The sequence below is a fragment of the Macadamia integrifolia genome, chromosome 10, assembly GCF_013358625.1.
Source record: "Macadamia integrifolia cultivar HAES 741 chromosome 10, SCU_Mint_v3, whole genome shotgun sequence".
Taxonomy (NCBI): Eukaryota; Viridiplantae; Streptophyta; class Magnoliopsida; order Proteales; family Proteaceae; genus Macadamia; species Macadamia integrifolia.
Genome location: NC_056566.1, coordinates 32,648,107 through 32,666,872, shown reverse-complemented (window position 1 = coordinate 32,666,872; position 18,766 = coordinate 32,648,107). Strand labels below are relative to the sequence as shown.

The window sequence follows — 18,766 nt, the reverse complement described above, 5'->3', positions numbered from 1 at the left end:
CTCGAATAGCAATAGCAAACTACAATTAGCATTGCCTTATGAATTTGTAGGTATAGGTATAGGTTGTAGAAAGGCCCATAACTAACTAGAATTGGCATAATAGAAAACGGCCTATTAAGTAGCAAAGTGGTGGATGATTTTCATCCTCCACACAAAAAGGAAGGGGCACCAGAGCTAACCTGTCTAGCAGGCAGAGAGTTAATCTAAAGGACCAAGTTTAGGGGGTTTGTGAACCCTAGGTTGGAGTGGTGAACTTCGCCACCTAGTGAGTTTGTCCTAATCTAAAAGGCCAACACAAAATATATGGGAAATATGAAACATAAGAATGACCTACATTCTTCATCCCATGCTTCCTTTTGATTACTAATATGGCCTTTTCCAAAAGCCACCTTCCCTTATAATATATTAATGGAAGCTTTGCATTTAGTGGAGCACCCACCTCCTACTTTCTATTTTAGGTTCCAGCATGCCTGTACCTTGGCACAAGGCTAAGGTTGCTCCATTGCGACCTAGTGGTCATGGGTTTGAGTCAGGAAACAGCCTCTCCACGAAGCTGGCGTAAGGCTGCGTACATTATGATCCTCCCCAGACCCTGCAGTGGCGGGAACATCGTTCACTGGGTACACCCAGCATGCCTGTACCAGGAACCCAATCAAACCATTCATATAAATCCGCAAAATGCCATCCAAATCACCATCATAGTCTATCTATTGTCCAAATTCTAGACCAATCTGACATCCCCAGGTGACATTATGAAGGTTGCTAAAATTTTTGGAAGTGTATAAAGTGAACTCAACAGTAGGCATAGGAAAATCAAGGAGAAATCCCACATACTTGTTGGGCCATCCAGTTGAGGCAGGGCATAGGGGGACCAAATTTAACAGGTGGCTCACTAGAGGGGTTCTATAATCTATCTAATGGTCAGCCTGCCAAATCAGTCCAATTCAAGAGCTTCCTTTTCTAACAATTCCACGTAGGATAATGATTCTATTTTTAGTTTTCACTTTACTCTTATCAACTCCACCCCATGTATAAAAGGGAGATGCAAAGGGGGGGAGGGGGATGAGGACGCAAAACTTCTACACCAGTGGAAGGATGGGCCAGAGAGATAAACTTAGAGGTAGGGGTGATAGTGGAAGGATAGTGTTAGTGATGGTTTGTGGGGTCCCTTGAGGGGGTTATGGGATAAAAGGGGGGATTTGTGGATTTGGCGGAGGCTAAAGCGGGAGAGAGGTTCTCACTGAGGATGAGGGATGATGACAGGGGGAGAAGCATACAAGGGATGGGATCATAGTTTTTTTTTCTTTTTGGGTGAATAAATAATTCATTACCAAAGGAGAAGAAAATACACACATGCCCCTAAAGAGGAGGGGGAAAAGAGGAAGACTTTAGGGAGAGCCTGGGCTCCTGATCACAGATCTAGGAAACTCCTAGGAGGCTACAATGTGAGTATTTCTTGGGGAAGGGGAACAAGATGATGAGACTTTTGAGATCTTGGCTTTGGCATAAAAAATATGGATTTCCAAATCTTTTTGATAGGCCGAGAGTTGGAGGTCCATTTTCTATGATTCCTTTCCATCCAAATTTGATTAATGGCTGCACAGAAGGCAAGTTTGCCCACAATATCACAAATGGTCTTCCCAGGGAAGGTCATATCCACCCAGATTCACTCCCTATGAAAGGGGAGAATTCTTCTGCTAGTCGGCTAGACTTAGAGAGAACTAAGGCCCAGATAGAGGAGGAGACAGGGCAAGCAAAGAAAATGTGCTCAATGTCTTCCGGATCAGAACCACAAAGATAGCAGGCCGGAGGGGCAGGAATCCTTCTCTGAATGAGGAAGGATTGTGTGGGGAGGCACTTCGTGAAAACTCTCCAGGCCGTAAAGCTTTGCCTAGGGATATGATGCTTGAACCAGATGAGTGTTGGGAAACATGTCCACACTCCTTGCCATGTTTTGGTATTAACAAACAAACATACATCTTTAACTTGGTTGATAAAGTGTGATTAGCTTGAAGAAACCCTTAGAAGGTCGAATTAAGACATGAAGCTTAAAGACATGAAACAGCAAACAAGAAGGAAAGAAGATGAAGGGCCAAAGAATGGAAGGTTCAAGTGAAGAAGAAGACCACTAGGATAGATTAGTTATTTTTTAATGTAATTTGTAATTTCCACATACTTATATGCACTCACCTCATGCATGTGCATTGCATCATATTAGAATGACCATAGAGCATGCCTTGACCAGGTATGGAAAGTTTCTAAGTGGTGTGGAACACACAGTAACCTGACTCAAGGGTATTTTAGGGAATCTTAAAATTAGTATTAGGAGATAAATCCTTCATAGAAGTTGTAGGAAATTGAGTTGTGATTCCAACGCAATTGATCTCAGATCATTCTGAAGTCGGACCGAAAAGTTATGGTCAAAACACTGATGACTGGTCAGTATGACAACATTTTGTCAAAATAGAGCATGTCATGTTGGCGGTCGACCGGCTGGAAGCCCCGGTCGACCGGACCTGTCCGAGACCATAGGCGGTCGACCGGCTGAAAGTCCCGGTCGACCGGTGACTGCCTGGAAGTGCCCCAATGGCTATATTTTGCCTACAACGGCTCTTGGCGGTCGACCGGCTACCGATGGCTGTCGACCGATGGACCCAGAATATGTCCGTTAGAGCCTGATTCCCTGCCTAAAATGCTTCACTAAGTTCACCTATAAATACCCAAATCACTCTTAATTAAATATTCATTAAGAAAGAGCTTTAAGAGCATTGTTGCAAGCATTAAAGAAGTTTATTTCTACTTGAGTTATTCTATTACACAAATCCCAAACAAGAGGCTCAAGTCTCAATCAAAGTTCTCTACTCTCTCCTGTGCAAGTCAAAGCCGTAAGAGAGGACTTTACAAAAGGTGCATCACTCATCATTTACTATTCATTCTCATTTGCACCACACTTGAGGTATTCCTCTTATTCCACTATTTCTTATTAATCTCTGTTTTTACAATTCTAGACTGTACTTAGGATTGTAAGGATTCTCTTATCCTAAAAAGAGAAAGGTCTCTCTCTACCTCTAAAAGAGATTGTAAAGGCGTCTCTCTGCCTGGAAAGGAGATTTGTAAGGATACTCTTATCCGTAAAAAGATTGTAAAGGTTTTCTTCCCTACCTACTGTCCTGAAAGGGAGAACTAGTGGAATACCTTACAAGAGGATTTTTGTAGGGAGTGGACTAGACTCGAATTGAGTCGAACCACTATAAATCTTGTGTTGTGGTTGTTCTTATTTTATTTTCTCTGCATTATTTTAACTTACTGTCACACGAGTGACCTATTTACCGAAAAGAGTCTAATTCCACTAGTATAACCTATTCACCCCCCTCTAGGTTATTTCAATGAGCTTGTGCTAAGGGAAGAGGGGCCCTGAGTTCGGACAAATTCCCTCGCCGCTTTGGCTGAAAGGAGCCTTTTGGGGAGTGGGTCCACAGAAGAGTGTCACTACTTGGGAGGCCATCAGAAGGGATGGAAGGCAGAGAATTCCAAATATCAGCCATGAGGGGAGAGGAAGGGGCTGGGGGGACCATGATCCTGAAGAAATAATGTCTGCAACCTTGGCAAGCTTATGAAGCCCAGAGCTGTAGATGCTTCGGGCATTGAGATATTGTCTGAGAAGACTGGAGAGGAGCCCCATAGGGTGCCAATAGTCGAGCCAGAGAAAGGTGGAGGAGCCATCACCAATCTGAGATGAAATAACTCTAGAAGCAATAGTTCTGAGGGAGATCATCTTACGCCACACCCAGGAGGCATCCGATGGGATGCACACAGACCAGAAGGAGTCTTGCTTGATCATGTCGGAGTAGACCTAATTCACCCAAATGCTTTTCTTTTTTGAGGCCATTTTCTAGATCAATTTGACGATTCTTGTAGTGTTCACATCCTTGATCCTTCTCAAACCCAACCCTCCTTCCTTCTTGGGGGACAAACCGCTGCCCAACTAATGGGGCGAAGGAATCTAGAGGATTCACCCCATTTCCAGAGGAAGGCAGCAAAGATAGATTCCAGCTTTGTGGTGATGGACTTGGGCAGCCCATAGATTCTGGACCAGTAAATGTAAGATGCTTGGAGGACAGATCTAATACGCTGAAGGTGCCCAACAAAAGATAGCAGCTTTCGTTTCCAAAGCTGAAGTCGCTTGATAAGATCGAACATAGGAGAGCAATGATGGGCAGTGAGCCTCGCAGGAATTAAAGGCAACCCCAAATACTTGACTGGGGGGATCCAAGGTCAAACCCAGTTTAATCAATAAAGGTAGCTTTGGTTCCTTCCGAAATCCAGAAAGAATAAGAGAGATTTCCTTGGGTTGATATAAAGACCAGACATCATAGCAAACTTATCCAGGCAAGATATAATAGTATCAATAGAAGGGCCATCTGCTTTGGAGAGGATCATCAGGTCATCAGCAAAAGCGAGGTGGATGAGTTTTAAGGCCTTGCACTTCGGGATGGGGGCTATAAGGTTCATATCCGTTGCAGATTGGAGGCTTCTAGAAAGGATTTCTATAGCCAGGCAAAATATGTAAGGGGAGAGAGGGCACCCTTGCCTAATTCCAGCTGAAGGGGAGAGGAATCCTGCAGGGCTGCCATTAACTAGAACTGAGAACTTGGGGGAGGCAACGCAGTGGAAGATCCAATTAGAAAATGAAGGGGGGAACCCCATCTTGTTGAGAACAAAAATGATGAAATCCCATCTCAAGGAATCGAAAGCCTTGTGAATATCAATCTTCATGAGAGCAGCAGGAGGGTGGCCCTTCCTGTCAAAGCCTTTAGCTGTCTTATGGCAAAGGAGAATATTGTCACTAATGCTTCTTCTTGGGATGAAAGCTGATTGGTTGTCACTGGTTAGAGAGTCGATCACTTTCTGCACACGCAAGGCAAGAATCTTAGTTATGAACTTGTACAGAAGGTTGCATAGAGATAATGGCCTAAAGTCATTCATTGCAATAGCTCCCTCATGCTTAGGAATGAGATAAAGGAAGTTGTGGCTGATGCCTTTGGTTTGGGTGAGATTGAAGAAGAAGCTTTTAACAGCCTTGATCAAGTCCTCTTTGATAATATCCCAAGCAGAGGTGTAAAAGCCCATGCTAAACCCATCTGGACCTAGAGCTTTGCTAGCTCTCTGGGAGAGAATAGCAATTGTAATCTCTTCATCAGAGGGAATAGTCCATAGCATTTGAAGCCAAGGTTCACGGTATCGGGTTTTGACTAGGTTTCGACCTCTGGGGAGACGAAATTTCGGTGGAAACCTGGGAAACTTTGAGGATACCGGGGGAATTTTCTCCGGTATGGTGGAAACTTAGGTTTTGACCCCTAAACAGTGTTTCTTTTGTCTATTTTTTGTGTATAACCTATTTTAAACATTTCTAACACATTCACGTCATTAGTTTCATAAAAAAAACACAAAGTCTTACTTGTGTGGTGAACCAAAGGTTTGATAATCGTTACGCTGACTTGTTGGCTTAAATTCTGAAACTTTACTACATAATAACTATATATAGTCTACAATCTACGTCAAAACATAAGACATATTCCAAATGATCCAAAATAGGTGAAAATATTATATTATCAACAGTTATCTATCAACATTGAACAGTAGTGACTCAATTGGTCAATACTCGAAAGTAGTGACTCAATTCCAAGTAGAGTGTGTAGGCGGTTCCATCCAACTAGTGACTCACTACCCTCAAGGCACACATGTTATCTTTTCTAACATTATTTAGTAAGCTATATATACCTTATATCATAAAAAATCAACATTAAGCACATCAAGTCATTAAAATCAACAATTAGCCGCATCAAATCATAAAAAATCAACATTAAGTCACATTAAGTTATAAAGAATCAACATTTAGATAAATGCTCTTGTTCTATAATAAGTTTGATTGGTCAAATGATTTTTATTTTTACATGAGACTTTCTGTATTAGGTATAACATAAAACCGGTTTTCCAACAAGTCTAAGATTACTTAAATCTGAGTTGCATTGACATAGTTATGCTCCGGTCAAACTTCTTTTAAAGTGCGCGAATGCTGTTAAAATCGCCTGAATGAAAATAATTTTAGGGATATCAAAACAAAAGATTATTTTACCTTATTTTTGGTTTTTAGCAATGTTTTAACATTATAGGATTTATAAAATTTTCATAATTGAGAAAAACCCCAGCATTTAAAAGTTGAAAATCGCCCCTATAACCAAAATCCAGTTTTTGTTCTTGGACTGGGGGGTTGACTTTTTATCCTTTAGGAATTTGATTTTTAAACTATTTTTATTGGATTCAAATAGGGTATTTCCTTATTTATGAATAATATCTTAAGTAAATGAAATATAACAAATATAAAAAACATTTACTTGGGAGACAAAATACACAAGACGAGAAGGTCAAAATTTCCCATGTTTCGACCGAAACATAGGAAACTTGGTCGTGGTTTTTTAAAATCCTCCAGGTCGTTTCGAGTGGTTTTTTAAAATCCCCCAAGGTTTCGTTTCGACCTGGGTCGATACCTACGAAACATGCGAAATATGTTTCGCTTGAGTTCTCGAACCATGTTTGAAGCATATTATCTGGAATGAATATGTTGATGAGACCATCCTGGAAGGCAGCTGGAACCAAGGAAGGGTTGAATAAATTCTTGAAATGGTTCACGGCCACTGCTTTGATTTCATCCACTTTGGTGACAAGGGAACAATTAGGGGAGGTGAGCTTGGTGATGGAATTGAAGTTGTTTCTAGCCTTCAAAGAGTGGTGGAAATAGGAAGAGTTAAAGTCTCCTAGCTCCAACCAAGTGATTTTAGATTTTTGTCTAAGGAAGCTTTCTTCATTAGCCAAAAGGGGTGCAAGATTTGCAGCTTCCAATTTTTCTTCCTCAGCCAAAGAAATATTGAGATTGTCGTTCTGAAGCTGAAGCTGGATGGAGGAAAGCCTGTTCCTGCAATCAGCAACAAAGGAGGAAATGTTCCCAAAAGTGTTAGTATTCCACAGCTTAAGGGCTGCCTTGACATTCCTGAGCTTCCTGGCCAAAGCAATAAGGGGGGAGGAATGGGCATGGACAGGTTTGGACCAAGCTAATTGCACAATAGGGAGGTAGTCAGAATGAGAGGACCACATTTCAAAAAATATGAAAGGTTTGGGGGTTATGGGTAGGCTAAGGTAGTCATGCACTTTCTCCCACTTATGCAACCAAATAATAACTTCTTTTTTTTCTCTTGATTTTTCTTTCCCACATCATGAGGGAAGCAACCAAATGCAGAATAAGGGATGAAGGTTAGGAAGAAAAAAAGAGAATCAAATGTATCTTGTATTGGCTTACTATACTCCATTGATAAAAAAACAAAAGGGAGTTGGACAAACTTCCCTGTACAGCAGATAATTATTAAAGTGCAGCTAGACTTGGTTGTTAGTCCCAATTAGTAGTTTTTTCTGGTGATTTATTCTTTTGTATACATCTGATATGTTTTATACGAAAAACTGTTACCCGTCCAGGAGAAAAAAAGAGAACTGTGCCATTCCTTGTATAATGCATGTTTTGTTGGTATTTCCTTATTGTGAATCATACATTTCGGGAGAAATTCCTTGGTTGGGCTTTACCACAGATACTCTTCTAGCTCATCTTATTTTCGTTCTCCCTTCATGTTTTCTTCTGCCAACTCCAAATAGTCGGTGTAAGCTTAGTTGAGTTGATTGTTTGTTTTCACTACTCTTAGGGTTTGGCTTCTTATGAGAAATTTGTCCTGAGGTCTGTTAGTTGTTAACTTATTTTCCTGCCTGCTAATATTTATAGGTTTTGATGGAAAGTTGCGACCGGTTTTTAGAGTTTCTAAAGAGGAGTAATGCAGTTAGCCCTACTGTTGCTTTGGAGACTGCAACTGCTTTGCAGGTGGGGAATTTGAATATTGATCAACAGTACAGTTGTCAGCCTGATGCATTGTAATTATAGACATTTGAGAATCTGATCACATTTTATTTTGATGGAAACTTGTGATGAGCAGATGAAGCTAGAGAAAGTGACTCGTAGAGCTCAAGAGCAGTTTCAAATGGTGTTGGAAGAGCAAAGCAGGTATCCTGTGACTACTTTGTTGCTTCTCTTTTTATTGTCATTTTTTTTTTTTTTGTCATTTGGTTTTCACATATGTAAATGTTTGTTTGTCACATTAACCTGTATAAATTTTCCCTGAATGTACATATATGATGTAATTTGTTTCTACTTGGTTTACACTCCGAAACTGTCTATTTAGAAATAAAGGGAAAAAACTGCCTTAAAGACAAGCCCAGCAATGTGTGTCGAGTTTGCTGATTCTGTTGAACTCTTCTAAGAGTTGAACCTCCCCCACCCCACCACGCACACACATACACACACACACACACACACACACACAAAAATTGCTTGATTGCTTGGTTTCTATGGGGTCGACTTTTGTCTTTGAAGAGTCTGATGTTTTTTTTTTTTCGTCCACATCGCCACCTGATTGCAAAAGGCACCATATGCCAAAAAAATTGAAATTTTCTATTCCAAGAATTTATATGGGATAGATGCTATATAAAGTGCTTCATATGTCACTCTTGAATATTTGTACAAGCAGAAGTGATACTTCTAAATAACTAAATAGCTGGCGAGTGGTGATAGGATCAGGAATCTAAACTTAGACAAAAGGAAAAGAAAATTGGTCCAGATTCTGAAGGATTTTTTTTTTTTTTGGGTTGGGGGTGGGGGCTGGGGAGGGGTTGTCATTCCCTGTGGGGTGTTCACTAGGGCACTAGTAGGTTATCCGCCACAGTTCTAGGTTTTGATATTTCACAAGATCTGCCTTCTGGAGTTAGGGTGGTTTTCTGGGAAATTTCCTTGGAAAATTTATTTGGGTTTCAGGGTCTTTAGGTTAATTAATTTTCTTCTTGTTAATGGGTTTATATAGGTTGTCCAAGAAGTTTTATTCAATGTTTTTTTTCTAATTTGTCTTATGTAATTGGTGTAAAAGGTTTAAGTTTAAGTTAAATATGAGAAAGGTAAGAGTAAAAAGTGTGGAACTGTAGACATACAAGTCGGTAGTAGCTGGTTTTTCCTCTTATTGAATTAAGACGCTTGCTGTTTGGTTTTGACTTTTGACAATCTCTCAAGTGTGATGCTTTCAAGAAATTTGAGGTGGATTCCTAATGCTTTATTCTCTCTTGTTTTTTGTCTTCTCTATTTCTTTATACTATTAAATTGCTATAGCCCTCTTAACTTTCAATTCCCTTGATGATTTCAACCCAGCACAATGTAAACCCTTGCTGACTATCCTAACCCTTCTCTAACCAGTCATCCACTTCAATCCACGCTGTTATCAAATATCGTTTTGACTCCACCACTTTACCAGTTGCATCATTTTAAGTCTGAAGACCTCTGATCGTTGATAGTTCTGAATTTCCTAACCATATTACTAGTTCTGAAATTTAGTATTCGTGCTCTAACCTTAAAAGACATGACAGATTAGCTATTTCTTTGATAGATTATCATTAAGAGATGGCTTATCAGTTTGGAATATCATCCACCTGATCGGGATCAATTTTTTTAATGGTTTGTACAGTGTACTTTATCTAGATGAGTATTCCAATTAAAGAATTAAACCTTTTAAAGGGTTGTTGACTTGTCAAACAGTTCGAAGAGGAAAGGACCAGGTTGCATTACATCTGAGAAAGAGAAGAGAAATCAAAGTGAAAATATTCCTATATGATCACATGCCAAAACATTTATATCCTAATTCACATGGGAACTGTTGGTGCCTTTCGGGATGGTTCTGAAGTCCTGAGGAATTTTGCGTAGTATGTTGGTGCCTTTCAGGTTGCATTATCATTTTGAGTGATCATAATAAAATCTTGCTGCTGGCCTTGAGAATAGCTCTGGGTCAGGTGGTCAGCACTTTCTTTTGAAGATGAAGTGTGAGGTTAATGGCACATCAAATAGGTGTATGTACAGATACATGCACTCATATTTAGACACTCAGACTGTTTAGAGTCTTTAGACAATATACATCCATCTTGACTATTCTTATGGTGAAATAAGTCGTGTAAGGAAAGGTTCTTGTCTATTCATGCTGTTGGCATCAAAATAATTCCTAGAAGGTTTAAAAATTTTATTCACGATGTTGGCATTAAAATATAATTATTTATTTTGGTTTGTGTTGACCTGGGTGTTTCAGATTTGCACTTGATATTGATTTTGATGCTCCTAAAGTTCGAGTTCCTCTGCGAACACGTTCATCTACCAAATGTGATGGTCATTTTCTTTTGGATTTTGGTCATTTCACATTGCACACCAAAGTAAGTTTCTCCTATTGGATCTTGAAACTAGACTTTATTTTGCATTGGTATTTTCTTAAAATGTATAGAAATTATTGCAGAATGATCAGTGTGATGAACAGAGGCAAAGCATGTATTCCCGTTTTTATATATCTGGACAAGACATCGCTGCTTTCTTTACGGATTGTGGTCCAGACCATGGGAAATGCACCCTGGTCACTTCAAATTTTGGTAGTCAACTTTCTGGATCCCCTACCTCTAATGATATTGATAAAGTCCTTCCTCTGGTGGATAGGTGTGGGATGGCAGTGATTGTTGATCAGGTAACTGGTCTTTCTGCCTGTATTTATACGTATGATACAGACAACTTAAAATTTTGATTTTGGTATTAGCTTTTCTACATTTGTTTTGATAATACCTATGCATTTCTGTTATTGAAGATCAAAATTCCTCATCCACGTTACCCATCAACACGGGTTTCCTTTCAAGTGCCCAATCTTGGCATTCATTTCTCACCAGCTAGGTATTACCGAATTCTGGAATTATTAAAGATAATCTATAGTATGCTGGGAAACAGAGGTCAGGATACCATTGAAAATTCCCAAATTGGTCTAGCACCTTGGAGTCCTGCAGACCTTGCTACCGAGGCTAAAATTCTCGTTTGGAGGGTATGTTCTCTAAGGCTGAGGAAATTGCTCGTCTTTTTCTCTATACAAGTTTCTGGTCTGATGTCTCATTATGCATTCTTGATTCAGGGAATTGGTAATTCTGTAGCTGAGTGGCAGCCTTGTTTTGTTGTGTTATCTGGACTGTATCTTTATGTCTTCGAGTCTGAAGCGTCCCAGAGTTACCAAAGATGTGCAAGGTCTCTCTCCCCTCCCCCTCTATGTGTGTGTGCTTGTGTGTGGCAGCCTGTGTTTTTTGCTTTAGCAGCTGTATAGGGAAAGCTGAATCTAGATTGGCAACTTTGTGATGCTACAGTATGGCTGGTCGACAAGTATATGTAGTTCCTCCAACAAGTATTGGTGGTTCTCTATTTTCTATTGCTGTGGCTTTTAGAAGAGTGGACACTCTGAAGGTAAGCTGCGATTGGTGCCTAGTAAAGGTGATTTTTTTTGTGGCTATATAGTTTTCATTGTACTGTATGTATCTATTTTTTCATGCGGAAAAGGGTCCCCCCCCCCTCTGAGAATTGCACACTTTTAAACCATTCATTTTCTAAGTCATTACATGCCTACTTCCCTTTAAAATCCGGACTGCAGTTTGTTGCAGTCTTAAATTATTTTTATCTGTTTGTCTATTTGATGGGAAGACCATTCAAAACCTAACCAGCTCATGTCCGCAGAATTTCTCCTTGTAGATCTGATGAAACATCTGAACGTTCTTCTATTATACTCCTTCAATTGGATTTTTTTTTAAGGACATTTAGCCAATTTCCTTTCCCTCTCTGTCATGTCCTTGTCATTTGATCTGTTTCTGCGAACTTCTTTTGCAGGCTCTGGAATCTTCTAGCACCTTGATTATAGAGTTTCAAGATGAGGAAGTGAAAGATACTTGGCTGAGAGGACTTACACGAGCCACTTACAGGGCTTCTGTATTATATGATATCCTTATTTCTCAGTAATGTATATTGTATTTACTCTTTGATCCTTTTTAAGGAATAGCGTCTTACTCTTCTCTCTGTTCTTTGTAGGCGCCTCCATCTGTTGATTTACTTGAAGAAACAAGTGATGGTGTGAATGAACTTACTGAACCTCAACCTGCTGATCTTAAAACAGCCGACCTTGTTATTAATGGGATATTGGTGGAAACAAAGTTATTAATATATGGAAAGGTGAGACGTTAGTTATATTTTATTTTTTCCCTTTTATTTACTCATTGTTACAAGTCTAGAATCCTGCAACCAGATTAGAGAAGAGGAAGGAGAGTAGAGAAGAAGTAAGAGAGAAGAGAGGAAGAGAGTTGAGAGGAAGAGAGCTGAGAAGAATAGAGTTTCTTGTTCTTTTTTCTTGTTTTGAGCTCTAAGCCTTTATACCTTATATAGAGGACGTGAAGAAGAACAAAGTCTTCCTCCTACCAAACTCTTATCTACCATCATTAATCCCACCAAGCTCTTACCTAATATCATTAATGGAGGAGGCTGCCACCTATCTACCTATCTTTGGCAAGCGTGGCGGTCTCCCTTTCTTGACAATGGCTCTCACCTAGCATTGACAATGGAGGAGGCTGCCATCTAGCTTTGACAAAGAAATCAACCCCTTTTGTTGACAATGGTGGGAGCCTTACCTAACACTAATAAGGTTAAAATACCGGTGGAAACTCCACGATCCCTCTCAAGCTGGAGCATATATATCACCCATTCTCAGCTTGTTACAACAACTATGAAAAACATGAGCAAACAATGACTTGGTAAACATATCGGTCAACTGATATGTGGAAGGAACAAATGGAGTCTCCACTAGCTTATTTAATATTGCATCACAAACAAAGTGATAATCCACTTCAATATGCTTGGTTCTTTCGTTAAAGACCGGATTACTAGAAATATAAATAGCTGCTTGGTTGTCATAGTACATCTTCATAGGAGTAGGCATATGAAAACCCATCTCCAGAAGCAAAGAGCAAGGCCACATCAACTCGGCAGTAGTATGAGCCATGGCTATATACTCTGCTTTAGCATTGGATCTAGCAATAGTAGTTTGCCTCTTGCTACGCCATGTGGCCAGGCTTCCTCCAACAAAGGTATAATACCTTGTAGTCGACTGACAATCTCTGGCAGAACCTGCCCCAATCAACATCAGAGAAGGCAACTAAATCTATATGCTTATTGGGTTGATAAATTAGCCCTTTACCAGAAGCACCCTTCAAGTACTGAAGAATACGAACGTCTGCGTCCCAATGAGCTTTCTTAGGAGACTGCATAAACTGACTGAGAACTCCAATTGCAAATGATATGTCTGGTCTCTTAACTGTGAGACATACTTTCCCAATCAAACTCCTATACTGGTGCACATCTTTGAGAAGCTCACCATCATCAACTCCAAACTTCTGATGAGGGCCCATAGGTACATCCATTGGTTTTGATGCAAGCATACTGGTGTCAGATAGAAGATCTAGAATGTACTTCGTTTGAGATAAGATGATTCCTTTCTTGCTTCTGATAACCTCAATACCAAGGAAATAGTGAAGTTGACCTAAATCCTTGGTCTGACAATGCTGTTGTAAATACTCTTTCACGTCAGTGATACCAACTGCATCATTGCCAGAGATGATGATATCATCCACATAAACAACCAAGACAACTAACTTATCTCCCTGGCGATGAAAAAAAATAGTGGTTCGAATTGCACTAAGAAAACCCACAATTGGTAACAAAGGGCTTTCAATCGCTCAACAGAGCCATCAGGATGGTACTTAACAGTGTAAACCTAACGTCATTTCACGAGGTCCTTTCCAAGAATGCAAATCTACCAAACTCCAGGTGTCACCGGTCAAGAGAACATCCATTTTTACATCCATGGCAGTTTTCCATCCAAGAAGATGGAGAACTTCAATATAATATGAGTAGCCAAAGATAGGGAGAGACTATGAATAGGAGATGGAAGATGAGACAAAGAAACAAAGTTATCTATAGGATACACAACCATGGACTTTTGAGTACAGGAACGTATACCTTTACGAAGAGCAATTGGTAAGTCATCAGATAATGAAGAACTAGGAGCTCCACCAAAGGAAGAATCTGGTATAGGATGTGAAGCATCCAGAGTAGGCTCACTAGGCTGGCCCAACTTATCCCGTCGCTGATAGACTTGCAAAGGTGGTGTAGTGCTGATATTAGGATCATTATGGAAGGGGACCAAAGAGGGAATTGGAGCAGTACTAGGAGTTTACACTCATCCTTGGATAAATAGGTTTGGGGAGAAAAATAGGGAGTGCCCACAAAGAATGACACATCAGCATTAATAAAATACTTATGAGTGATTGGGTCATAACACTTGTACCTTTTTGGAGTAAGAAAACCTAGAAAAATGCATTTAGTGGACATAGGGGACAACTTATCAAACTGTGAATGTAAATTGTGAACAAAGCACACACAACCAAAAACCTGAGGAAGGAATGAAAAAGAGGGTAAATCAGGAAAAACAATAGAAAACGGTGATCGATCAACAAGGACAAAAGACGACATGCGATCAATCAAATAACAAGCAATGAAGACCCCATCACACCAAAATTGCTTCGGAACATGCATGTGGAACATTATAGCACGTGCTACCTCTAACAAATGTCTATTTTTTCATTTTGCCACCCTATTTTGTTGTGAAGTGTAGGAACAACTAGTTTGGTGAATCACGCCGTTAGTAGCACAAAATCAAAAATTTAATTTTGAACATATTCCAAAGCATTGCCAGAACGAAAAACCTTAATAGGGGTAGCAAATTGAGTTTATTTCATTATAAAAATTTAGAAACACTGATAAAAATTCGGAACGATCCTTTAAGTGGTCCAACCAAGTTAGACGAGAATGATCGTCGGCAAATGTCACAAAATACCTGAACCAAGTCTTATTGCTAGCCCTACAAGGAACCCCAATATTCGAGTGGACTAAAGAAAATAAAACAGGACTATGAACCACAAAACGAGAAGGAAAAGAAGCATGATAATACTTTCCCAATTGACAGGCTTCACATTCCAAACTAGATGTAGACTTAAAACTAGGAAATAAAAGTTTGAGCCTAGATAATGACAGATGACCTAACCGGCAATGCCGCTGGAAAGGAGTGACACTACTAATAGCAGCATCAACAACAAAAGAATTAGGGGCAGCATAGTAGAGGTAGTACAACCCATCTTTTTCACGCCCTCCACCAATCATCTTTCTCGTGTGAAGATCCTAAAAGACATAGTAAGAGGGAAAAAAATGTCACTGAATGGTTTAATGATTTAGTTAATTGACTAACTTAAATAAGACTTAAAGGAAATTGAGGAACTTATAATACAGAGGAAAGATTGATTGAGGATGTAGGTGATACTATACCATGACCTAAAATAGGGGTAGAGGTTCCATTAGCAAGAATGACAGATGTAGAATTAGAGTTAATAGAAATAATGAAGACTTTCTAGCATATGAGCGAAAGCCCCTAAGTCAATAATCCAAGGAGTAGAAGTGGTGGTAAAGAAAACAGGAGTACCGCATGGGCTAAAGTGGCAGCGGATGTAGAAGCCCCAGTAGATGTACTAGTAGATGTCTCAAGACTCTGTAAGCGACACAATAGCTGATTGACGTCATCACGAAGATGGAAAGATAAATCACCTAAAGAAGGTCCTGGTTTAGTATCACTGGAAGACACCAGATCAGTAACACCATCTGACACTCATGATTAGCTAACTGGTGTGCCCACTCTGGCTTGCCATGCTTGGCCCAACAAGTCTCAATAGTATGATTAGGTTTCCCGTAATAAGAGCACTGTTGAGAAGAACAATCAGTCTGTTGTGCACCAGACCTGCGGCCTCCCCCTGAACCACGGCCTTGACCACGCCCACGTCTAGCAATAAAGGTAGAATTGTCTCTAGATGAGGAATTAAATGGAGTACTAACATGCTGAAGACAGGAATAAGTATCATTAAGTGTAGGAACTGTCTTTTCGGCGAGTAGGTGACCTTTAATGGCCTTCAAATTAGGATTCAACCCAGCAAAGAACTTGGATACAAAGAACTCATTCCGTTGGGCCTTAAGTTTCTCAATGTCAGTAGTGAGAGGTTGGAAAACATTAAGCTCTTTACCATGCCTTTTAAGGTACTGTAGCACTCTTGTAGAGTCTTGTCAGATTGTTGAAACTGAAACAACTTCTCATAGATATCATAAATCTGAGACATATGCTTCTCCTGAGAATATGTTTCTTTTAGGTCATCCCGCACACCCTTACCAGTGGTGTGTAACATAACGTTGGCAGCAATGTTTGGCTCCATACTATTCCATAACCAGATGAGGATGATAACATCTCATCCATGCACTATAATCTTTACCATTAGAGGTAGGAGGATCATAATTAATAAACTTGAGCTTCTCTTTGGCAATAATATAAACTCTCACAGACTGAGCCCATAGTAAATAGTTAGAGCTCCCTTTGAGCTTGATAGATGTGATTTGGACATTCACATGGTCCGTAGTAGGAGTAGTAGACTTGTTCTCTGCCATAGTGAACAATAGCCAAAGAAATTTCAAATACAGGAGCAAATAGAAAAAATCAATTAACTTTCAAGGTGTTGAAAAACCCAAGGAATTGACCTTGTGAGACAAGATCAACAGAAAAAACTAATAGATCAAAGAGACAACAATAGAGAACTGATGTAGGGCTGTAGTAAGGAACCAACACTAGAGTATGCTTCACAAAGCAACGAGGCAACAACCATATATTCAAAACAAAAAATCGAACTTGCGGGGTATTGAGGAAGAAGCAAAAAAATCGATGTCACCTGTTTGGAGAAGACACAAATCATGTAGATTTAACATAGAACAAGGGCATCCATGCATAGAATACCGATAGGATCGAAGGAACTAGCAACCAGAAAGCATCTAGAAAACATCAATTTTATTAGGGGTTTCCTGAAAAATTGATTTTCCAAAGAAAAACAATTAATCCTTGCTCCATAGATCTTCAAATCAGCAACTGTAGATAATTTTGTAAGTAGAATACCAGCACTCCATTGATGAGAGATGGAGTGTTAACCATAATAGGTACAACAATAGGTGGCTGCTCACCAAAGGTTTTAAAACAAATTAGAGATCAGCAAAGAAGAGATGGGGAAATCCAGATCTGATTACAGTCGCTCTGATACCATGTTACAAGTCTAGAATCCTACAACCAAATTAGAGAAGAGGAAGGAGAGGAGAGAAGAAGAGAGAAGAGAGGAAGAAAGTTGGTTTTTTGCTCTTTCTTTTTGTTTTGAGCTCTAAGGCCCTTACACCTTATATAGAGGATGTGAAGAAGAATAAAGTCTTCCTCCTACCAAAATCTTATCTACCATCATTAATGCCCACCAAGATCTCACCTAATATCATTAATAAAGGAGGCTACCACCTATCTCTACCTATCTTTGACAATCGTGGCAGTCTCCCTTTATTAACAATGGCTCTCACCTAACATTGACAATAGAGGAGGCTGCCATTTAGCTTTGACAAAGAAGGCAACCCCCTTTGTCGACAATGGTGGGAGCCTTACATAACACTAATAAGATTGAAATACCTGTAGAAATTCCACTCATATAAAGGTAAAAGGTTCTAGTAAGAGAGTTATTTCATGTTCTTTTTCTTTTGTAGTTTTAGGTAGGACTGATCAATGCACCTAATTATTGTGGTTTGTGCTTGGCAGACTAAAGGTAAAGATACTGAGCAAGTTAAGGAGAAGCTAATTCTTGAGATAATTGCTGGTGGTGGAAAGGTTTTATTATCTTCTTAACTGGTTCATTTTATTTTTTTATTATGATTTTTTTTATGTTGCACACTTAATACTGAAAACTTTGGCTTATGGATTAATTGGATATTGAGTAATGAGATTTTTTAATAATGCGTACTAAAAAATCCTCCTGCCATATAGAAACCTTGCTTTCAGTGTTTTGCTTAATTATGCAAGATGAAACAAGATAGAATGCAGGAAAGGATGGATTCAACCCATTAATCATAAAGCTCCCTTTATTTTCAAGCGGATGATTGAAATTTCCTTTTTTTTTTGGGGGGGGGGTGATGCAGATCTAAAGACCCATAGGAAGAAGGTCAGCAAGAGTAGCTAACATATGGCCTTACCTTGTTGATGATTTTTAATCCCATACTTGGTTTTGATTTTATGCTTTTAAGTCTTAGTTTAGTCCAATTGAACCATGGTCCTTGTTGATCCAATGTCGGTTCAATTTAAGTGGTTAGAAGTTACTTTTGCTTTTATCTTTTTACTTTTCTAAAAGGGGGGAATCAATTCACTTTTGTAAGTGATGATGGGTGAGGACTTTTCCACCTTTGGTAGCCGGCGGGTGAGAACTTTCCCGTTCTGACTTTAAGATGTGAGAATTTTTCCACCTTTGGTAGTTAGTAGGTGAAGACTTTACTATTCCAATTTGAATAAGTGAAGACTTTCTTACCCCAACTTCAATAGGTGAAGATTTTCTACTGTTGTTGGGTGAAAGTTAAGTATGTAATGTTTTGTTGCGTTGGTCCTATAAATGGGGATCAATTGTAAGTATTGAAGGACAACTCAGAATATAAAAACAAAGTTTGCTTATGTAATTCTCTTCTTGTGTTTGATCAAGGTAGGTTGGTGTTTGATCAAATCGATCTACCTTGCAGTTTGAATCCCGGGTGTTATTTTATTTTCTATTGTTCTATCCTTTTCATCTTTCAACAATTTTCAGAGCAAGATCCTATTCTCCAAATCTGGAGTTCTTATTCTCTGGGAAAGAT

General features: G+C 39.4%; 1 protein-coding gene across 3 annotated transcripts in view; it reads left to right on the top strand.

The window, feature by feature from the left end:
- The window catches only part of LOC122090931, a 158,447-nt gene that overhangs the window by 34,873 nt on the left and 104,808 nt on the right, over positions 1 to 18,766 (top strand). For all 3 annotated transcript variants that reach the window (XM_042660708.1, XM_042660709.1, XM_042660707.1), the window contains exons 16-25: positions 7,826 to 7,921; positions 8,034 to 8,101; positions 10,218 to 10,338; positions 10,419 to 10,640; positions 10,758 to 10,985; positions 11,073 to 11,182; positions 11,299 to 11,395; positions 11,813 to 11,911; positions 12,011 to 12,151; positions 17,688 to 17,756. In XM_042660708.1, coding sequence (XP_042516642.1) covers positions 7,826 to 7,921; positions 8,034 to 8,101; positions 10,218 to 10,338; positions 10,419 to 10,640; positions 10,758 to 10,985; positions 11,073 to 11,182; positions 11,299 to 11,395; positions 11,813 to 11,911; positions 12,011 to 12,151; positions 17,688 to 17,756 — 1,251 coding nt within the window. The remainder of the gene's footprint in view (positions 1 to 7,825; positions 7,922 to 8,033; positions 8,102 to 10,217; positions 10,339 to 10,418; positions 10,641 to 10,757; positions 10,986 to 11,072; positions 11,183 to 11,298; positions 11,396 to 11,812; positions 11,912 to 12,010; positions 12,152 to 17,687; positions 17,757 to 18,766) is intronic.